At 42.3% G+C, this 23,214-nt stretch overlaps 1 protein-coding gene across 2 annotated transcripts; it reads left to right on the forward strand.

The window, feature by feature from the left end:
* The first annotated feature begins 340 nt into the window (after positions 1–340).
* KDM4A (lysine demethylase 4A) lies at positions 341–22,603 on the forward strand. 2 transcript variants are annotated; one of them, XM_079313901.1, is made up of 22 exons: positions 341–434; positions 803–955; positions 1,149–1,324; positions 2,459–2,573; positions 3,339–3,532; positions 4,947–4,996; positions 5,434–5,537; positions 6,603–6,740; positions 7,607–7,857; positions 8,333–8,523; positions 9,430–9,779; positions 11,378–11,498; positions 12,080–12,258; positions 14,473–14,677; positions 14,963–15,039; positions 15,749–15,804; positions 16,542–16,650; positions 17,567–17,755; positions 18,448–18,618; positions 19,079–19,198; positions 19,802–19,894; positions 20,898–22,603. In XM_079313901.1, exons 2-22 carry the CDS (start codon positions 818–820, stop codon positions 21,036–21,038), a joined length of 3,168 nt encoding a protein of 1,055 aa, XP_079170027.1. In that variant the 5' UTR covers positions 341–434; positions 803–817; the 3' UTR covers positions 21,039–22,603. The 2 variants fall into 2 exon arrangements, with proteins under 2 accessions (XP_079170027.1, XP_079170026.1); XM_079313900.1 differs by having other exon boundaries at positions 345–486.
* The last annotated feature ends 611 nt before the right edge of the window (positions 22,604–23,214 follow it).

A 23,214-nucleotide genomic window follows, 5' to 3' on the forward strand; every position in this document is an offset into this window, starting at 1 on the left:
TCACCGCGCCCGAAACTCACCGGCTCACTGCAGCACCCACGGACCCGGGGACAGCGTACACCTGCACCGCGCTCAGTTTCACCCGGTGACACTCCCGGGGCCCGGAGGCGGGAGCGGGCGGGATCCCGGTGGGATGGGGAAGGATCCCGGTGGGATGCCGGTGACCGCGGGCTGAGGGTGCCCCGGCGCGGCCCCCGCCCGAACGCCCCCTAGCAACTGCCTGTCCGTCCCGCCCGCCTGCCTAGCAACCGCCCAGCGCCCGGCCTCCTGATTCGCTGGCCCGCCCCCGCCCGCCGCCGAATTCCTATTGGCTGCCAAGCGGGCAGCGGGCAGCGATTGGCTGCGGCGGCGGAGGGAAGAGGCGGGGCGGCCGGGCGGAGCTCGGGCGGAGCGGAACGGCCGCGGTGGCGTCGGCGGTCCGCAGGACTCTTTGGGCGCGTGGTGCGGAGGGATACGTCGGTCGGGCGTCGGTGCGAGGCTCGGACGGTAGGTGGCGGAGGAGCGGGATACGCTGCCGACGTGAGCACGGCGGGCGGGGACTCGGATTCCGCCGCGCCGGCAGGGCCGAGCCGAGCCGAGCCGAGCCGAGCCGAGCCGAGCCGGGCGGGAGGGGGGGGTGAGTCGGTGGCGTTCTCCGCCGTGAGAGGGAGAGCGAGCCGTGGGGTCCTGACGGGCACGCGTCCTCCGCCAATGAGGAGGCAGGGCCGATGCGGACCCCGCGGCGATTGGCCGGCGGGCGGGAGGGGCGGGGCGGGCGCGGTGTCCCGCCCCCCGCAAGGACACCCCCGCCTCCTCCGCGCAGGGCCGGCCCGGCATCATGGCCTCGGAGCTGGAGAGCCTCAACCCCGGGCAGCGCATCATGACCTTCCGCCCCACCATGGAGGAGTTTCGCGACTTCAGCCGCTACATCGCCTACGTGGAGTCGCAGGGCGCGCACCGCGCCGGGCTGGCCAAGGTGCGACACTCCCTCTCCCCCCGGGCGGAGGCCGCGCCGCCGGCCCCGGGCCGCGCACCGGCCGCCTCCGCCCTTTGTTTACGCCGCGGCGCCGGTGGGGCGGGCGCGCCCCGGCCGGGGCTGCGCCCGAGTTCCCCGAGTTTGACGCTGTCCCCGGCCGCGGCCGCCGCTCCCGGGCCGTGTGTCCCCGCAGATCGTGCCGCCCAAGGAGTGGAAGCCGCGGCAGTGCTACGATGACATCGACGAGCTCGTCATCCCCGCGCCCATCCAGCAGGTGGTGACGGGGCAGTCCGGGCTCTTCACGCAGTACAACATCCAGAAGAAGGCCATGACGGTCCGCGAGTTCCGCAGGATCGCCAACAGTGACAAGTACGGCCGGTCCCGGGCACGTAGACTTACGGAATGGATTGGGTTGGAATGGGCATTAAAGATCATCTGGTTCCCCACCGTGCCCGGGGCAGGGACTCTTCTCTCAAGAACAGGGTGCTGCAGGCTCCATCCAGGCAGGCTTTGAACACTTTTAGGGATGGGGCACCCACAGCTTCCTACAGGAGCCAGGTCCTCACTACGGTCAGGGGTCAGCAGTGTGAATGTCATGCCCGGGCCAGATGAGGTTGCTTGTACAGCAGGCTGTGTGCATGGGCACCTTTGTCTCCTGTGCAGCAAGCTGATGTGTAATGGCAGCAGAATTTTTTGTTTGTGCTGTGGGCTCCTGTCTGTCTGTCCCCAGTAGCTAGACTATTGAAATACTTAAGTAGTGGAGAAAGGAATGTTCATGCCATAAAAAAAGAGATGAAGAAAAGATTACTTGTAAAGGAGTTGAAGCAAAATAGTCTTTGCAGTAACTAGAAAAAGCATTGGAATTGCCAGCTACAGTTAGTCCATCAAAGCATTCAAAAGCAGTACAGACCAGATATTTTAGAGTTCTGTTTAATAGAATAATTTGACAGAAATTACCGTTTTATGCTATATATGTAATTGTCTGGAATCTGTGTTTATAGACACATGCTAAATAGGTGTTAAGATTAAATTTGTTCCCCCCGTGCTTCATATAGTCCAGTATGTAGCCAGAAGTGGACATCAAGAGTAGGTATTTTGCTGGTAAACAGAGCATGTTTGACCATAGTGCAGCTGTGAAGGTTTGTGGCAGAAAACAGAAAACTTTGGGGTTGTTTGGGGTTTCTTTAAAGTTTTTCTTTGTATTATTTCTGGTTTTGACTACACTGTTGCTTCTAAGTAGCTACAGCTAGAAGGTAAAATTGTTTTGACCCCAGACAAGTGCACAAAGCGAAAATGAAAGTAAACTGAGAAATGGGGAAAGTAATTTTCTTCCTCATACATTCATTACTAAGTGTCACAGAAACAGAGCCATGACTGCTCATCTGGCTGGTAGCACACATTAGGTATTTTTGTGTAGCTTTCCATTCTTTGAGGAAAACATTAGTTTTAACTTGTCAAATATCAAACTGCAAAGTCGTTAGTGTCTTTCTTGGTTTTTTTCAGGTACTGCACACCCCGGTACACAGACTTTGAAGACCTTGAACGGAAATACTGGAAGAACCTTACATTCAATGCCCCCATCTACGGGGCTGACGTTAATGGCACGCTCTACGACAAGGTAAGGAAACTGTTCTGGTTTTCAGGTAACAGTTATCCTGGTATATTGCATTCCATAAATACTAATGTGGCATTTGACTCTTACCTTTTGGAAAGAGTTAATGATAGTCTTAGCATAGTTCCAGCTTCTGGTGTAGGCAGCTGACAGAGGGGCCTTTGCTAGCACATCAGTGTAGTGCAGTTCAGTTTAGGAAAGCAAAAACCACTATTGCCCAAGCATTGCTTTGTCTTGAAAGGTGTGTGAGGGTTGTAAGTGTTGATCAGTGGATTCATGCTGCTTTGGTATCCACTGGTGTATGTATTTTTTGTGGGGCAGCTCTGTAGCCTTTAGGTGGTAGGATGATAACTGTCAAAAGACAATTTGCATTCTGCTTGCTTGTCTCCTAAATTACCATGATTTATTCTTTTAAAAGATATTTGGAATGAGAATTGGTTTTGTTCAAGAGGGTTCAGACATCAGCTGAAACTCAATCAACATCAGCTATTGTTTTCTGCTCTGTTAAGTATGTAGTTTCGTGATTATTTCTCCTTTGTAATCATTATGTTGACTGGTAATTTCTTCCCTCCTTAAAGGCCAATAAGCAATCACTATGTAAGCTACCATGCAGAACTTGTGGTGTAGGTGAACTAGCTGGCAGCTTGAGCTGTGTCATTCTGTGATGGGCTGTTTCACAAATGTCTGTTAAACTTTTGCAAACTGTCATTTTGTAATTGTGTGATTTTGTACTTTGTAATCCTTGTTTGACATGAGGTTTGTGTCTTTCAGCATGTAGATGCATGGAATATTGGAAGATTGAACACAATCCTGGATATTGTGGAGAATGAAAGTGGGATAACCATTGAAGGAGTGAATACTCCTTACCTATATTTTGGTATGTGGAAAACTTCCTTTGCGTGGCACACCGAGGACATGGATCTCTACAGTATTAATTACTTGCATTTTGGGGAACCCAAGTCATGGTAAGATTTTCTAAGGAAACTTCTAGATGTAGGGCAGCCATATCATGAAATACTGGAGTCAAAACCATAAAGGAGTTTACTAAAATAATTACCAATTCTCTTGCACTGCAGTTCTATATGATGGGAAGAACACTAGAAATCTATAAGGACCTGCAGAACTGTGAATGTCCTCAGTAGAATTTGTTTGGTTACCTTCTAGAAGGGTCTGCTTGCTGTCCTGATGTAGAGAGTTCTTCTGAATTACAGTATATCATGGATGCTCTGTGCTGTGGTAGGGCCAAAACTTGGCAAACATGCTTATCATTTCCTGAGACTCTAAAATAACCATACAGAGGTGTGGTCACCCAGGCACTGGGGGAACAGGCAGTTTTTAACAGACTTTGAAGTGTAACTATTTATCATGTATCTAAACATCAGGTTAGTGGATATCACTGAGTGGTTTGTCCAGTGTCTGAGCTTTCTTGATTCTTTTTAGGGGAGGCTCCTGAATTTCTCTGTAGCATGGGTTGCATTTTAAGAGTGAATCATGTCCTTCTGTTCACAAATTAATTTCTCAAGCAACTTCAACAATTGTTTCCATGGCACTTTTGTTGGAAACTAGTATTTTTGGCTACCTTTTATTACAACTTTGAAGAAAAAATAATAGCTAGCACAGTGTGACCCACGAACAACCCCATGCAGTGGCAGTAGCAGGGAAACATGAAATAGAATAGTTGAGTCTGTTGAACTATTTGGCCATTACTTCTTCTACACTTGGAAGAAGTGGGCTTTGCTGGTATCTTTGATTAATTTAGCAAGGAATCCATTCAGAATATAGCACTGTATTCCAGAGTGAAAGCAAACTAATTGGGTTGATTTTTTTATTGTAGTCATACCAGCCAGGAGTTTTGTGGCACCCGTGAAAAGGTGTGTACAGGGAGAGACATAGCCCTAAAGAGCACTCTATGAGTTGTGCTTGTGTTAAGGATGTGGCAGCTGGCTTAGTCCCATTTTTGAGCAGCTGAAAGAGATGATTCCATTTTCTTTCTTGCCCTGTGTTCCTCCTTGCACTGAGTATACTGAGATTACACAGCTGTGAATTGAGACAGTTCAGGAAGTGTTCTTCCCTTTCTCATTGCAATTCGTGTTTTGCTGCACAGATTATATACATGAGACTTTTTACTTCTTTGATTGCTTGAGTGAAAGTCATTGAAAGAAATGGTCAGTTTTGGGTGTTGGTTTTTTTTTAGGATAGAAAGGTCAAAGTCCTCAATGAAAATTTTTAACATTATATTAAACTTTGAAAAAAACAAACGTAGACAGAGATATTTTTTTTATGTAATTCACATCTTGGTGACTGATTATGATTTCCAGTCAGACTTTGAGATTTTGTTGTTGTCACTTGAACTTAACAGACCTCTTCCTAAAACTGCAGGTACTCCATCCCTCCAGAGCATGGGAAGCGACTGGAGAGACTTGCAAAAGGTAATCAGGCAGTTCATGTCCTGCCTTTTTCTAAAGATGGGATCATTTGCCTTTTAGAATATAGATTACATTACTTCTGAATGTTTGCTTATAGGATACACACAAGAGAAATAGTTGCATTACAAGTAATGAATTTGTGGTCTGTCTAAACTTTAATGAGAAAATCCTTAGCTATTGATTATTAAAACTGGAAGGTTATGGGCAAGGGAGGATCCTTCTATTTGAGGTCGTTCTTTCGAACTGGCAGCTGTTAAAAGATAAATCTTAGGGATTTGTCATTTTTCTTCGTGCAAACTAGCACACTTCAAGTAAGGTGGTCCAGTGGTCCATACTTGTAGGGAAAAAGGGTCTAGATAATCATTTTTCATAAAACTGCTGAAAAATAAATGTAGTTTGAGTGCAGTGGTAACCTCTCTGCTTGTCTTTATTTTAAACAGGGTTTTTCCCAGGAAGTGCCCAAAGCTGTGAAGCGTTTCTCCGTCACAAGATGACTCTCATCTCTCCATCAATTCTGAAGAAATATGGAATTCCATTTGATAAGGTGTAGAAAAGTAATCATGGTTATACCAGCTTGATCAAGAGGTTCCTGCAGCTTTGTCTTGTTTCTGACAGTAGCCAGTAGCAGATGCTTAGAGAGGAAATAGAAATAGGGAGGCTGTAAGGAAATCCTTCCTTTTTACTTCCATTTATCTGGTTGTTGAGGCCTGAAAGAGTTTGAGACTGAAAAATCTGTCAAGGGCTCCTAAAAACAAAAGCTTCATTTTCCGTGTTTTGCTTTCTTTTTTTTTTTTTTTTTTTAATTTTTTTAACTTCAAATATTATCTCCTGTGTCATATTCCTTTCACTGTTATGATATATATTCAGTAAAGTGAGTTTTTCCTTTTTTTGTTTTAAATTTGCCCCTGCTAATTTTGTTTGTTGCAATCTGCTTCCTCAATAGAAAATAAGTATTGTCCCCTGTTAATTTTTTAATTACCTTAGTAACTTTATATGCTTCCTTACTTTCTCAGATAATGACCTGCCATTCCCCCTCCCACAGGGAGATATTAAAGATCTAGTCTTGGGCTTCTCATTCAGAGATACTGTATCATCTGCCTGGGGAGCTGAAGTGTTTTGTTGTCATTAGCCTTTACAGTGGGGAAATGTTGAAGAGCAAGCAGTGGAAGGCTGACTAGGAGTTCTACTCTTGTGTGAACAGGGAAAGAAAATGGCAATAAAGTTTCCAATTATGTGCGGATAGAAAGTTACTCAACTTAGATACTGTTCAGCCAAACCTGTAGCTGATACAAATAAGTATCTTTATTAACTTTACATAGCTGGTGACAGAGTATTTTGTATGTATTACCATTTCTGTGCTAAATTGACCAGTTGTGTTACGTTGTAGTAAAAAAACTGTTGAGCATGGGTTTCAGTAAACAGATATGTAACATAAGTAGCAAAATAATGAAGGTCAGTAGCAAGTCTATCCATTGCAGCAGGGAGCTCCAGCCAGCATTTGGATTTTTGGGCGTGCTGCAGAGAGGAGTACAGGAACCCCTTTTAATCATATTCACCAAGTACCTTCTTAGACTCTGAATAACACTGTGATGTCTCCATTGTGTTCTAGGTGACCCAGGAGGCTGGAGAGTTCATGATAACCTTTCCTTACAGCTATCATGCTGGCTTTAACCATGGCTTTAACTGTGCTGAATCTACCAACTTTGCTACTCTTCGGTGGATTGAGTATGGGAAGCAGTCAGTGCTGGTGAGTGGCCTGCTGCCATCATTAAGCCCCCACTCTTAGTTTTAAGAGAGTTGTTTCAAACCTTTTTGAGATGTGATGGGTTTTTTTCTTATAAAATAGCAGCATCCAGGCAAAGCCCTGCTTCATGCCTTGTGTCAACCATGGATAGCATGCAACATATTTTAACTTTTTTGTAAGTTTGTGCAGCTCAAGTGAGGCTTCAAAGGAAAGCATGGAACTGGTGAAAGAATGTGCTTGGTGGGCAGAGCTCATCACTACTTTTCTCCAGTATTTTGACCACTATTTATTGATTGTTTAGCCCAGAATATGACTCTGGTAACTTAAATGACTTATCAAAATAAGTATCTTGGCTGAACCTTTAGACTGAATAGTGTGATATCCCTGTAGAGGTGCCTTACAAACAAGGGTTATACTTTCAGAAGTTCTATTGAAGTGAATGCTTTGAAGGACTAAGTTGTAATCATGCTGGGGTGAAGGAAACCTCTACTGCTCTGGGTAGGCCCAGAGTTTGTGTGGTTCTGATTTCTTCATTATAGTCGCTGGTTTTGTGGCCTGTTTCTGTATGAGCTCATTTTAAAACACTCAGCTTTTACCAGCAGCTCTGTAAAAAGACTGATGAGCTTTCTTTCCTAGTTGTGATAACATCTGTTTTTCTGTTCTGTGTTTTTTGCTGGCTTTTCTACCATTTTTAGTAACCTAATATATGTACTTTTGATTTGCTGTGAAAGAGTCTTGAGAGTTCTGAGGCTCAATTATATGTGAGTGTGGGATTTTGTTCCTTAAACTCTTGAGAGCAAAATGCTAGAGAAATACAGAGTAGAATTGTTGAGTATTTGGCCTTACTTGAATGTTTTCTGTGACTTCAGTGCTCATGTCGGAAGGACATGGTGAAGATCTCCATGGATGTGTTTGTGAGGAAATACCAGCCAGATCGTTACAAGCTTTGGAAAGCTGGGAAGGATGTGACTGTCATTGACCATGCTCTTCCAACCCCAGAGGCAGCAGAGTTCCTTAAAGGGGATCTCATGCAAAAAGTCAAGAGTGGGAAGCAGTGTGCTGAGGAGATGGAAACAGAAGAGACATGTAAAGAGGAGGTGGATGGGGATGAGACAAAAAGGTACTGTTTTATATAGTCCTCTGCTTTTCTATTGGATTCTTGGAATTTGAACCCAGTTGCAATTAAATGTTTCCATTGTGATAGAACAGTGAGAGTTAGCAATAATATTTTTTCCTGGGAACAGTGGTGCCAGCTACTGTTCCTAAAGTTTCTTTGGTGGTGGCTTTTTTTGTTGTTGTTGTTGGTTTGATTTGTTTGGGGTTTTGTTTGGAGAGGTTTTTTTTATTTAAGGTAAAGAATGCCTGGCCAGAGCATAGTTGCCTTATTACACAATTAACATGCTGAGAAGTCATCTCTAGGGATTACTGACTTTTCCTCTCTAAAGGCAAAGAAAACACTTCAGAATAATTTGGAAACTATTTGACTTTCCAGAGGCTGTCTCATAAAACACTGATGAAAACCAGACTGTATTTTATGCATTCACACAGAAATTTAACATGTTTGCTCACCTAACATAGGGATTTGTCTTCTGCAGCATCCCCAAGCACCGCATAGGAACAAAAAGGCACAGGGTCTGCCTGGAAGTGCCTCAGGAGGTGAGTGAGAGTGAGGCCTTTCCTAAGGAGGAGCTGAGCTCCACACAGTATGAAGAGGACATGGCAGAGCCTCGTGAGAGGCCCACGAGTGAATTTGTGCAGCAAGGTGAACAGAGTCTCAAACATCCAGGTAACTGTGCCAGGCTTGTCTGCAGCACTCTAAGGTATTATGTTAGTTAATAGGATGCTTTTGTGTCCAAAAAAACAGACACTGGTTTGTCAGAGCCATTGCTAGCACCTCAGAAGTTTACTGTTATAAGATTTGAAATATTACCATCTTCTAGTTTCTTTACTTAAAGATTTTTACTCTTTATTTTGCCTGCCTGCATACAGAAATATGTAGTCTAAGCTCCTGTATCTTGAGCGATGTGACCTGTTTATAGGAATTGCTTAGTAAAACATATGCACACTTCCTGGTACTGTGGGTCTGGTATGCTTTATAGGTGTGTTACTTGTAATTTTGTAATAAGTAGGCTGGACAAAATTCATGTGGCTTGTAGTGGATGACTTATCCTTGCTATTAGGGGAGGAGCAAGGGGCCTGTGGAACAACAAAAACCAGGGAAAACATGTGATGCCTTCTCTTGTATTTTGTTTTCCAGCCTTTATGCAGCTTGTATTTAATAATCTTCTATTGGTTTGTGGGGTTTTGGTTGTTTTTTTTTTATTAAATCTTCCATGCATATTTGTAACCTCTTACCCACAGCAACATATGGCCAGGAGTTGGGCTGTTTTAACTACATACACACATGACCTGTATAAAGGATCATCTCTGTTTATTTTGAACTTGCTGTCTGCTGGTTTTGTTTGATATGCCCTAGTTTTTGTGATGGAAGAGGCCATGAGCAGTTGCTTTTATTCTGACTAAGCCATCTATGACTTTATAGTGTTTGAATTAATCACATACTCTTTATATGATGTACTGTTGCTTTTTTGTGTGTAGTAGTTTGTTTTTCTGTTTGGCATTGTGCAAATAGTTGCACAAATGTTCTCTTTCTGCCAAGATTTCAGAAAAATCAGTATATCTCGTCTTCCAGATCATGTGGACTCAGACAAGTTTGAAGAATTGAAAAAGGTGAAGCTTGAGGAAGAAGAAGAACAAGAAGCAGCTGTACTGGATCTCTCTATTTCACATGCTTCAAATTCTGCTTCAGTGTTGCCAGCTTCAAAGCAGAGTGCTGCATGCAGCGTTCAGTGCAGCTCACCTGCCTATTCTTCAGACTCTGAATCGTCTGACCCGTTGGCAAAACGAACTGTTCCGGGGCCAGCCGGGCTGTTCACAGTGCACAGCTACGCCAAGGGCGATGGCAGCGGCTCCGACACTGAACAGACTCCAGGCAAGAAAGCCACTGCCACCTCCAGCATCAGTGAGCAAGAGCTGGCAGAGGTATGAATGGCAAAAGAACTGAAGATGGGGGGCTCTAGTTCCATGGTCAGGAGTTTGCTGTGACAAAGCTGCTGTCTGTGCAGGTGACAGTTTCATCCCACTGGGGTTTGCATAGCAGGTTGTACCTCTGGGTTTTGCTAAGTACACAAGAATTCAGATGAAAGCCTTATATACTTCAAGCCCCTCAAGTAAGCAAGGAGATCACTTGTCTTGAGAGCTTCTCTAAACTATTTAAGTGCTGTAATGGAAAGGAGAGGTTAATGTTTTTGACACGGTAATGTTACAGGATGACTGAGGTCCTTTTGTACTAAGAGACACCTCTTTGTACCTAAAATGAATCTGGTTTGTTCCAACCTTTATTGCAAGCATATCCATGTGATGAGGGGTTTTTAATATAAAATTGCATACATGGATGCATCTCTGTGTCCTTTTAAAAGAGGATAAGGGATGCCACAAAAGTATTGATTGGGAGAATGTAAATCTGAGTGTTTAAAAACTGCCAATGAATGTTAAACAACCTAAGAGAAGAGTTAGAATCTTATCTGGTAGTGTCTTTCCAGTATTTTATTTTCCTCTTTACATCTGCATTTAGAGAATGGGAGGCCAGTAACGGCTTCCTAAGAAGTCAAGAATTATACCAAAAGAACAGCAGATACACCAATCTTAATAATTAAGCTGAAGCTGAGAGAGTTGTCATGGCTGTTTAAAGATGGTATCTGTTGCAGATACTGATGTCTCCATTGCATGCTCTGTATAGGGAAAAGGTGAAATGTTGAATGGGTGCGAATTGTTTTCCCCAGGTGAACTTTGAAACAAATTTTCCATTAGGTGGTAACTGGGAATGCTAATTTCAATATTTCTTAGAAGTCTTGTCTCCAACTCTGTGTAAGAGAACAGAAGTAAGGGTAGGCTCTTACCTAGAGGGAGACTTCCTGAACTGTTGAAATCATTAGCTTTACTGCCCTGCTTGTCAGATTAGTAGTAATTTTGTCAGTGTGTCACTTGTTTTTGTATGAGGATAAGGGAAGAGGAAATAGCTGTCATTGCAATCTCCTTCTTCCAGTCAGTCTGGTAAGACATCAAGGCAAGTAATAAGCAGAAAGAATGAAAATGTCCTTCATTTGAAATAACCCTTTTAGTTTGAGATTCTTTTCTAGCATTTTTTCTGTATTTTTCTAGTTTATTTTATTAATTCTTTTACTTTTAAATTTGGAATATTTTAAGTGACACACAAAGTGAGGCTTCTCCAGAATTCATGGGACTTCTTATCATGGCTCTTTCAAGTTGAACCATTCAACTTGTCTTTGTTTCTGTCTTTTACATGATTCTTTAAAGAAAAAGACTTGCAAGAAAAGCTACACTAGGACCTGTGACAAGGGTCCATTCTACTGACAACAAAACTAGCACAGCTCTGTCCAGTTTTTCATAACTAAGGTGCTCTGAGCACTATGAAAAGAAGTTTAGATCTGACGGTACTTTGGAAATAAAACTGTGGAAGCATCAGTGCATTTTGAAGAAGTTTCTCTGAGTTCCAAGTAAATTCCTTCCAAAGTGTTGTCCAGAGGGCACTGACAGCTGAATTGCTTTTCCTGGTCCAGGTGGGAAAGGAATATGTGAACTCTGTGAAGGAGAGTAAGAAGTCCAAGGGTCGTCGCCAGCCATTGAGCAAACTGCCCCGTCATCACCCACTCCTGGTGAAAGACTGCATCAGTGATGATGGTGAGTAAAGCCTTACACTCTGGGAAATTGGACAGAGGGTCTCAGCTGCTGTGGGCAGTGTGGGATATTCTGGTAAGTAACTGGTGATAAGCAGGAGTCAGTAAGTGACAGCTCTGCCTCCTAGACAAGGTGCATAGCTCATTGTATCATTAAACATTTCTCTCAAATCTTTCTTTCCTGTATTTTTCTTTGGAAAGCAAAATTAGAGCAGTACCAAAGGCTGTTGCCTAACTGCATCTGCCTTAACTATTCCAATCACTGATGTAAATATTCATGATTTTTTAAAAAACCCTAATGCCAAATTCTTTGGCCGATGGCTTTAGTTTTGATGTACATGTTAATTGGAGCTGGTTCTGTTCTCACATTAAGCCTAATTTGTTGTCTGCACTGTTGCTTGATTAGTAGAAGCCTCTTAGAAAGGAGACTTGAGTTGCTGGTTTCCATTACCCGTCTGTCAGTTTGCTTTCTGGCAGTCTTTCTTTCATCTCCATTCATAGCTTCTTGCCTTATTTAGTTTCATTTACAAGAAGAACATCTATAAAAGGCCACATAATGACTGGGTGAATGCTCTCTTATCACAGAGGCATCAGAGCAGCTAACTCCTGAAGAGGAGGCTGAGGAGACAGAAGCGTGGGCCAAGCCACTGAGCCAGCTGTGGCAGAATCGGCCGCCAAACTTTGAGGCTGAAAAAGAATACAATCGCACCATGGCCCAGCAGCCCCCCTACTGTGCTGTGTGCATGCTCTTCCAGGCGTATCAGGTATGAAACCAAGTCTGTTCATTGCTAGCACAGAGGAAACAGAGTAGCTGCTGCTGTGGTACATAGTTTTAAATATGTGGGTTTGCATATTGCCAGTTAACCAAAGCTATATCAATGTTGCAGCCTTCCCGGGGAGTTGTTCCAGGAGAGCACAGATGGGTGAACATCCTCACACCTGTGAAGAGCCTCTCTGGGTTCCCAGGGTCTTGCTCAGCTGTTCAGCAGAAGCTTTTATGTTTTGTGGCTTTTGCTCAAACCACAGAATGGAACTTAAATGTCTGGAGCTGACTATAAAATCTCACTTCTCTTTTCCAGACTAACTCCTTCACTTTTAAAATGTTCTTAAGAAAGCAATTTAGGTCCTCTCATAGTCTTTGAGGAGCTGGCAAGGAAGAAAACCTTTTACTTAAAAGAATTTAGGGTTGTGTTTGTAGATGGTATAGATTGAAAGCTGTCTTGTCTTGCAGTGTATCCATGAAAGTAGCATGGGATGGGGTGCAGAAATCCTTTGTCATGTTGAATAAATGTGCAGGCAAGAATCCCTCAATGAATTTTTTTATATACCTAAGATAAATAGTTAGCTTGAATAGTTATCTGCATGTTTGACCTGCAACTTTGAAACAGTTTGATCCTTTCCCATACACTAAGCATATTTGATTCATTTGTGATGACTGTATAGTTGTAGTGGCACTAGAAATATGTTCACCACAGTTTTGGAAATAAAGACCTCACATTTTTGTTGAAGATTTATATTTCATATAGTTCCTAATTTTAATGAAAACCACAGACCATGGTTTCTGTTCAGTCATGCTATTTTTGTCTCAGAGTAAGTTCTTAGGAATGGAAATTCTACTTAGGAGCTGTGTGGTACATGAGGATTTCACTAGTGCTGAAAGGTATAAAGCTAACGATTTGAGGACAGTTGAAGTTCCTTAGGATCTTCCTTGTGAGTTGCTGTGAGCAGAAAACTCTCACCTGAAGGTTTTCAAATAGTTGTCCATACTAGGCAGTGAAGCAGAAAGTCTTCCAAGATTTGAGCTGTGGTTAGAGTCTTTGTTCCAATTTCAGAAAGTCTATAGCAAGTCTGGAAACTCAGTTCAGTTACCCGTTCAAATAAAAAATTGGCACAAAATGCCAGACAAATATGCACTCTTCCTTTGGGAAGAAGAAGAAGTGTATCTGCTGCTTGGGGGAAAAGAAAATCATAATTTTCTTCAATTTTGTTGTAGATTTCCCTCAGTTGTTTTGTCTTTTGCTTGACATACAATGTAAGTTTAAATCAGTAGGTTTCACAGAATGAGACTAAACAAGACTTGTTGAAAACATGTCCATTTCCTTCCAACTGTGAGCATTACCTGGACTTTTTTTCCATAGCTTTTGAGGCACTGTAGGAGGGAGAGTGCAGATTCATTCTGCTACTTCAATTTCTGCTAACAGTAATTTTAAAAGTTTTGTGGTAGCCTACAAGGTACAAAAGATGGTTTAAATATTTTTTCAAAGAGAAAGATTAATTTCTGTTTAGCTGTTCAGAGGAGTAGCTTGAATGGAAATACATGTCTGTAAACTTTGTACTTCTTAACTGTTTTATTTGACATGGGTTTAGAAGAAAAAATTACGAAAGATTATCCTGAAAGTCTTCTGAGCTTTATATGGGAAATTGCATTTTTAGTCTGTTTATTTTCCAGGAAAAAAAATAATTTTAAAGCCCATTAGACTTGTTCAGAACTACACTGAGAAAAAACAGTGGAGATTGTAGTAGTTGTCTATTCGTGTGTTGGTAATCCTTCCATATTGAGGTAAGCTATGTGTACACTGATGGATAGCAGTGTTGTGATCCCCTGTATTACAGGAGGAATACGTAGAAGAGGTGTTCCCTGTAGGGCATGAGGTGGGCTTGGTGATTCCTCCTCTTCTGTCAGAAGAGATGCAGTTTGATGAGAATCTGTTGCTCAATAGAGGGATTCAATTCAGACTTTCAGTTTAGTATTTGGGTAGAAAGTAATTTCATTCTGAAGCCACAGCAGCTGAGGACTTTATAAATATAACTATAAATAGTAGTGAAACACAACTATATTTTCACCTAACCTACTGACTGATTTTTCAGTACCTTCATTTTTTCTTTAAGTTGGTTATCTGTATGAAATAATGTGTGAGTGAAGATGATGCAAGACCATTTTACTTGTAAAATTTAAATTCCCTATCCATCCCTCACAGGCAGAATGTGAAGGCAGCAGTCAAAACTCTGGAGTAACTCCAGCTGCTGTGGATGGGAAGGTCCGAACTAAACCCCTGATTCCTGAAATGTGCTTTACTGCAACTGGCTGCAGCACTGACCTCAATCTTTCAACTCCCTACCTGGAGGAAGATGGAACCAGTGTACTCATCACCTGCAAGAACTGCCATGTCTGTGTTCATGCAAGTGAGTGCATCCAAATGTTACCCTCAGCTCTGGTGTTCTCTGTACTGAGTCTGTACATCATGTCAGGCCTCTTCCAGTTGATCTAATGTACAAATAGACCAACTTCAGACCTTACCAGAGGAGTATAAAATTTGAGTGCTGGCCTGTGGGGTAGGCTGCATGGGCGGCTTCAAATACACAGCATCATCCTGGGGCTCATTGATTTTTATTCTTGCTTTACTTCTGTGCCCAAGGGAAATGGGCTTGAGTTGAAATGAACTCTTAAATGAGATGTATGTGTTCTAGGTTGTTATGGTGTATCCCCTGACAAGGCCACTGAAGACTGGATGTGCTCCCGCTGTTCAGAAAATGCGTTAGAAGAGGTAAAGTCTTTCACAGGTGGAGTCCGGTACATCTGGGAACTTGGCTACAAAGTTAATTCACGTGGTGTTGTGGGTGTTGGTTTTCTAATTATCCTGTGAAAAGAACACAATTTAGAGAATTTTTAGGAGCCAGTCTCTTGTGTTTTGGTACTTTTAAACCATAATGATATCCTTTTAACTGATGTGAAGCTGCTGAGCTCATTTGAGTCAGAAGGAAGATGTTCTGCCTGAATGCTCCATTGTTGGTCTGAATTTATGGTAACTACTATTTCTAAGCCAGAAGATAACTTGTGTTAGTAACTAGGCAGGTATGCACATGTGAAGAAAGCAAGAAAAATTAGATTCCCTCAAACAGCTATATAGACTCTAGGTCAGTGGAATTGGTCAGCCTTTTGATTATTATTTCCTCATGTTTGTTCCAAATTCTTTTACATGTCCCCAAAGGATATAAGGTATTGCAGGTGTAAAAAGAACTCATAACAAACAAGTTGACCCTTTAGTGGTAGGTTCTGCCTGCTTTCAACAGACTTGGGTGTCCATTTTTGTTTCCCTAAAGGCAGTAACTTTTGAGAGCTGAGGAGCTGATATGTATAAGGTAGTTTGCTCTCTTCTGACAGCAAAATAATTTTCTTCCTCTGGATGTGCATTTTGAGGTGGAAGTTCTGCAGCAAGTGTGGTGGACTAGCTAATGCTTTCTTCTTTACTCCAGGACTGCTGTTTGTGTTCATTACGAGGAGGAGCCCTGCAGAGAGCCAATGATGACAAGTGAGTGTTCCAGGCTTTTTTTATTTTAAGGAGAGGTTCGGTTCCTAAGTATCTGAGGGTAAGCTGGTAAACCACATTTGGTGTAACAGAGTGACCAGCAACACCCTTCACACTCTGTGTGTTCACTGTGCTCTCATGCAGGAGTCTTCACCTCTTTAGGTAATGCCTGGTTCTCATTCTGTTGATAGCAGCTGTTAATTGCTTTGCATTTGATACTGCAGAGCTGTAAGATGCAGAGGTATAACCTAGCACATAAAAATAATTTTGATTTTCTATCTTACTTATGGTTACAGTAATGACAAAGGGCAGCCATGGTTTTAAGTAGCACAACATTGGAATTCAAGGTACCTCTACAGCAAAATGTGCATATAACTGCCTGTCCTGTGTGCTTTGGGTGTGGTGGATCATTTAAAGTTATTTGATGCAAAATGCAGTGGAGCAGACTTGTAGCACCATGAAATAACTGAAACTTGGCCAGGCAGCGTTTTATCATGCAGGAGTCACTAAATTGCTTTCCTGTTAAGCCTGTTAGTAGTAGATTTTATGTATAAAGAAATCTTGGGTTTGCACTACATATAACCTATTAGTAGCACTAGGAAGATTACACCGACCATTCTCAGAGGTTAATTTATTGTGTTTTATTTGGCAAACTTGAACAGAGCTGTATTTATTTAAACTCCAAAGCATTCTCTGATGGCCTAATGCATATTAATTTCTTTTTTTTCCTGTCCTGACAGGTGGGTTCATGTGATGTGTGCTGTGGCTGTACTGGAGGCAAAATTTGTGAACATTGCAGAGCGGAGTCCTGTAGATGTTGGCAAAATCCCCCTGCAGCGTTTCAGACTGGTAAGGATCACCTGTGCTGCATCGGTGGTGTCTCTAGACCATTCAGAATCTGAGGGGTTTTGCTTGTCCTGTCAAACCCGAGTCATCTTGGTTCAGTCTCCAAACTGAACTGTATAATCTGCTCAGTTCTCTGTATGAGAGATTTGCAATTATCCCTATTGCCATTTTTTAAAATCTTTCCTTCTTCTAGTACGTGTTTATTCACATGAAGAGCCAGCAAAAGGGGCACTTTTTTTCAGTATATGGCAGATAACGTTTATACAGTGGTGTAATGGTGATGATTTATTGTGCTTGTTTTTCTCCTCTGGAGTAGTCAGCTTGCTTAGTTGACTGCTTTCCAGCCCTGGGATGCTTCAGGGTATGTGAGACATTCCTATAATGGGTGAAGGTCTTCAGCAGGAAAGCCACTTATCTAAACAGTTAAGTGTTGAGGGGAGAATGACTCTGCTTTGCATATGTGTTGCAGATAACATTGTTTTCCTACAACTGCCCAGCAGGCCCAATTGAGTCACCAGTAGTAGTGACAGAATTTTAACTGTTACCTCTGTGGTCGTTTCCCATTATTGTAATCTTGTTGCTTGTATTTATGTAACATTTTAGTCAAGGGCTGAAAGGCCGTATTGAGATGGAGCATTGCAAGCTGATCTAATCTAAGATCTGTTGCTGGCATCCTTGGGTTGCATGTTTTGAGCTGGTAGATACTTGATTTACATTTTTCCTCTAGTGCTTTACTTTTGTGCATTATTGTCTTGTCATAAACAAAAACTGGTAGCTGCCTGCTTCTGTTTAGTCAGAAAGCAGCAGTCTTTTTAAAGAGACTAAATGTCCCAGCTCTTACGTAAGCTGTTGGCTAGCCAGCCTTTGGTGTGGGGTACAGTGTTGTACCAATCAATAACTTCTAGTTTCCTCTTCACAGAAATGCATCTTCTGCAAGAAAAGGAGAAAGAGAATTGCAGGTTGCTGTGTACAGTGCTCACATGGTCGGTGTCCCACATCCTTTCATGTCAGCTGTGCCCAAGCAGCAGGAGTCATGATGCAGCCTGATGACTGGCCATTTGTTGTCTTCATTACCTGCTTCAGGCATAAGACTCCATCTCAGGCAGAGGTGTGTAGGTGTGTTATTCCCAAGATTTGAACTGCAGTGTCTTGGAGGCACTGAAAAGTTCTTGGATTGTGTGATTATTTTGAAACTTCATTGAAGGCTTGGTTGTCACACAGTATGTAATGTAATTCTAACAGTGTTAGTCTTGGATTCTGATCTCAGCCTTGCTGCTACTCTAATCTTAGTCAGGTCCTTTATTGTACTTCTGTTTGCAGACCAGAAGGACTGAAAGCATCACATCCCTCCTGTGGCAGTTGTAATGAGGAACACTAGTGAAATTTATGCTGTGATACTTAATATGCAGGAGTTAGTGCCACTGCTCTAGCAGTCTGCATGAGCGGTCAAAGAATTTTAAATTTAAGTGATTGATTAGTTTCTTAAGTTCCCATGCAGCCTTTTTAACCAAAACCACAACAATGTATTAAAGAATATTTTCTGTAAAAGGCCTTCCATTGCTCTTAAGAATGAGGACCTGATTTAAGTAAATTAAGGACAGTAACACATAACAGATTATGCTTTAGGCATTTAAAATTCCAGAGGCAGAACTACTCTTAAAATGTTGCTGATGATGGCTTAAGTAGACTAACTCATGTGAACTAAAATGTTTTGCTTTGTTGTCTGCCTGTACTGGAGCCATGGTTTTCAACACATTTTTTATGGAGTCAATGTATAAAAAGTGATTTTTCTCTTCTCAGCGAGCTAAGGCTGCACTCCAGGATCTGTCCCCTGGACAGATAGTCATCAGCAAGCACAAGAATGGTCGCTTCTATCAATGTGAAGTGGTCAGCCTTGCAAAGGAGACTTTCTACGAGGTCAACTTTGATGATGGCTCCTTCAGTGATAACCTGTACCCAGAGGACATTGTGGTATGTTGTGCAGTGGGGGTTGTGATATAGGACACCTGATACGAGTCAGTTCTTGCTTCTGTACACAGACACATCAGGGGATCTGATAATTGTTCCCTGGGTCCTGTAGTGGCTGAGCTGTGCTGCAGGATGGCCTTAGGGATGTTACCTGAGAGTCCATATAGGGACAGGTATTATGGGGAATGCAGCTAATCTCTGGCTGCTTAGCAATGGTAGGTCTGAAGGAAAACTTGTTAATACTTGCATGCCATCCCCACATCAAATACTTGAACATTACCACTGTTGGGATTTAGATGCAGATGACGTAACTGGAAGTCATCTCTCTCAGCCTGGTTCTCCATCCTTAAAATGGAGAATTGTTGGGCTGGTGTGCAGTGTGACCTCTTGGTGGTTTGCTGAATCTTCACATAAGGAAGCTGCTTACCTTCCTTGTCTCTCCATACTTCCCTCTTCATTCTAGAGTCGAGATTGTCTTCAGTTAGGTCCCCCTGCTGAAGGAGAAGTCGTGCAGGTGAGATGGACAGACGGACAAGTTTATGGAGCCAAGTTTGTTGCATCACACGCTATCCAGATGTACCAGGTAAAAAACTGCTGTCTAAAAATTCATCACTCAGAACAAGCCAATCATGTTAACAGGGTTGCTCCAGGGGAGTCATACTTAAACACTCCAGGGTAAGGTACTCTCACTATGTTAGCAAGGACAGATGCTGGCAAGAGTTGTTGGAAGTGATTGCTTGCAGCTGTATGTACATCTGGCTACCTACTTGAAGGTGTCCACTTCTGAAAACTGCTGGTCTGCAGTTCTTCATCAAACTCTGCTTCTGTAGTTTAAACTACTTTAAATCAGTTTATTTTATTTTCCTCTAGTGAGAGTGCACCATGCTTTTCATGCTTCCAAAGGGATGAATATTCAGGCTGTATTAAAGTGAGCAGCCAGACTGTCTTGTCAGGTGTTAAAAGAATATCCCAAAATTTTCTGGGCTCTTATTGTCATGAAATTATTGAGGTTTTGATTCAAGTCTGCTGCAGTGTGCCTAGCTGCATATGTATCTTACAAATCTCAAGTGATAGAAGATTATTTCATGAGAGAGGCCTGTGGGGAGAAAGCAAGGGTAGCTGGGTAGCTGTGGCAGGGTTCTTACTTGTGAGACTTCTGACAGAACTACTTCTGGTTCTCTTCTAGGTGGAATTTGAAGATGGTTCACAGCTGATGGTGAAAAGGGATGATGTATATACTCTTGAAGAGGAGCTTCCTAAGAGAGTGAAGTCAAGGCTGGTAGGTAAACCAGGTGCAAATTCTGCTAAAAAAGTTTGTTTTCATTTGTGCTTGAACAGCAACCTGAGCATGTGATGGCAGCAAATCTAGTGCTCTCCTTAATCATTGCAAAGCTCAGTAGTTGATCAGGCTACTGAAACAAAGTTCTGTCTTGTTCTGGAGATAATTTCTCCTGCAGGGGTGTGAGTTTGTATCAGAGGCACAGATTGGGAGAGCGTGCTAATGCTTTTTTATACTTGTATTCATGAGTTCCATTGTCTACTTCCATTGCAAAGAATAGCCAAGTTCCTTCACTTACCCTTTGTTCTGACAAGCTCTTAGTAGGGTTGCATCAAAAGAGCTGGCTGTTGCTTGAGACTGTAAAATAATTCAGGTGGGAAAGAACCTCTGCCAGTCTCCAGACACATGTTCCAAACAGGGCTAATTTTCAGAAAGTATTGCTCAGGGATGTCTCTATTTAACTTTTGGTTATCAATAAGGATGGAGATCCCACATCCCATTTTGTTGCTTGATACTTTCCACTACAAAAATTGTAGTTGCAAACAGCACACTGGAGTGTCTTGCTTTATAGTACAAACATGTAGATTTGATCTGATGCAGATCTGTTAGCAGGCACACAGGATGTTAGAGGCTTAAGAAAAAATGTATTATAGCTGAATTGTGACCAGGTGTTTAAACATGCCTTCTCTACAAAGCAGAAATTGTACTAGGCTGTTTGAAAATTGGAACAGCTGATGCTTTTTACTATGAGAAAGTGATTGTGAATTTAAATTGTGTGCAGTTACATGTGAAACTTGAGATTCTTTGGATCTCTAATCAGAGTTCACCTAAATGTATCTCCAGACTTGTTAATCCAGTTTCTTAAGTATTTTTCTTTTTGTATTTGAAGAAGGCTGAATGTTTCCACGTGTCTTGGCTTGGTTCTTTCATACATGCAATAGGAGGATGTGGAGACAGGGATTTCATCTGTGCTCTGGTGACTAATTCTGTCTTTTTCTCTTAGTCAGTAGCTTCGGATATGCGCTTCACAGAGATCTTTGAAGAGAAGGAGGTCAGTCAAGAGAGGAAGAGACAAAGAGTGATCAATTCACGCTACCGTGAAGATTATATTGAACCTGCCTTGTACCGGGCCATCATGGAGTAAACACTGCCTGTGGCAGAGGAAGAGGATGCCCTCCCCCCCAAGGATTTAAACGTTCCAGTACAACAGGCCATATTTGGATGCTTTGAATCCAGGGTTTCTTCTGGGGTTTTGTTTTTATATTTTAAGGAAGCTAAAAAGCTGATGCTCTGCAGTAGCTGTAAGGCAGCTGTTGGATAGTGAAAGAGATCCCATTTGCTGAAGCTGATGCCTGCACACTGCTGGTCTGAAGTTGGGTCCTTACCAAATAAGCCAGCTTGGGGATGTTGCTTTCATCTTGTTGAGCAGTCTTGCTTTTTCTTTAGAGACAATTTTGACAGGTGGCAAACTCTTTGGGGAGTTGTTGCCAGGAATTCTGGCAGCTGCAGAATAATATGGTTTATTATGTTTTAATTGAATAATGTTCCTGAATTTAGGAATTTCCCTGGTAACCTGGGCTCGAGCAGGCAGTATTACTGGTGCTGGAAATGGAACCTCTTTTATATTTATATCCTTTTTTTTTTGTCGCAAGCAGCTTCAGTCTCTTGTTTCTCAGCACCTCCTTTCTGAGGTTGAGCTGTAGGCTGTTCAAATCTGAACAGACAGGAGGTGCTTGTGTGAACAGGTGAAATGTGAAATTGAATCCTATAGGACAAATTATTTAACCTTCCATTTAATATTTTGTTCTGATAGTGCTTTTGACTTACTTAATCATAAGTTTAATTGTTAATAGTATGTGCCTCAGAACCAGTGAAATCTCTCTGGAGCCTTGTGAAGTGCAGCCTTCTGACAATAGGTGTTCAGCTCCCAAAGAGTTTCTTTTGAGTTTCTCTAAGGCAATATGAATAAAGGGACAGTCCTAACTCTCCCTTGTTGAAATCCAAGCATCACAGTGTTGGGGATGACAGGGCAGCAGTATCTGAAGCAGTACTGCTCAGGGGCAGCACTGTCTGTTGTGTGTCTGCAGGCTTTTGCTTACAGCAGCTAATAGTGGGTCTGACAGATGAAGTATGCACTGAGCTGTGTGTTATTACTGAAAGGCTGTGCTGTGCTCTTCTGAAGCAGGAGTGCTGCCATGTTGCTGTCTGGCAAAGGTTACTGTAGCATTTTTGTAGAGTATTAGGACACATCTCAGTTGTGGTGGAGAGAATTTGCTACCCCAGCCATACGAAGCTGAGTTGAGCTGGGTAGTAGGTGTACCTGGAAGATGTGCCAATTTACTGCTAGTAATATAAGCATTAACACACCACAGTAAGAGCAGTGTAAATACATGTTCCTTTCCCGTTCTGTAGGAAAGGGATTTTAGGCTATGGAGCAGATTGGCCACCTTCTTTCTGCATGAAATGATGGGGTGAATTTTCCTACTGGAGAAAATCATGATTGTGTGTTCTCTAGAAGCTGTTCAAGAGGAGAATTTTCTAATGAAACAGACCTAATGCATCCCTGCTTCTATAGGGACATGGCAATGTGTCTGCAAAGTCCGGATTTGTAACTTTTTTCCTTTTGTTACATAGGAACGCTATAAACCAAACCCTTCTGAAACCCCGGTGCATCAATTTGTGATTAGCAATAAAATGTAGTATTGAGTAGTGATACAACTCTTGATCAGAAAAGAAATAAACTGCAACTTTTATACAGAAAATCTTTAGCTCTACATTTTTATAGAATCAGGAGGATAAGTAGCAAAGATTTGCACAATCACTTTTTTTTGTTTTGCATAGAGTTCACCTGTCCTATTTTTCTGGTGGAATATCTTGTTCATCAGTATTGGAAGGCTTAAACAGATTCTGAAAGGAGATAATGGCTTTCTTTTGTGGTTTTTGGTTTGGTTTAGTTGGGTTTTTTTTCCCCTTTTACAATGTTCAAAACTCCTGGTCGTAGGGTATTAAATGGTTTTCTGATGAATGGGATAGTTGGCTTGATAAAACCAGGATCTGTTAAGACCTGAGTCTGGTAGCTGCAGTTAATCTGGTCCAGGCAATAGGAACAAAATTGCACTTTGACAACTGAGCTTGTGTGTAAGCCTCTGAAGTGATGGGCTGTGAGCAAATGTGGAGAAGAGCTGGTAGAGCCTTAACAAACTTGCCTCTGTTCTGTCAGAGATAACCTGGTATTAACTTCTCATGGGATGGACACTACCTGTGTATTATTGAAGAACATACTCCTTATCTCAATCTGCCACTCTCCCTCCAGGGAAAAG

Source organism: Erithacus rubecula (genome assembly GCF_903797595.1).
Source record: "Erithacus rubecula genome assembly, chromosome: 10".
In the NCBI taxonomy this organism is placed as follows: Eukaryota; Metazoa; Chordata; class Aves; order Passeriformes; family Muscicapidae; genus Erithacus; species Erithacus rubecula.

Coding starts and splice junctions, on each gene's coding strand:
- KDM4A (XM_079313901.1), top strand. CDS start 818: ATGGCCTCGGAGCTGGAGAGCCTCAACCCCGGGCAGCGCATCATGACC. Junction 5,538..6,602: donor ATGGAATTCCATTTGATAAG/GTGTAGAAAAGT, acceptor ATTGTGTTCTAG/GTGACCCAGGAGGCTGGAGA. Junction 12,259..14,472: donor TGCTCTTCCAGGCGTATCAG/GTATGAAACCAA, acceptor CATCCCTCACAG/GCAGAATGTGAAGGCAGCAG.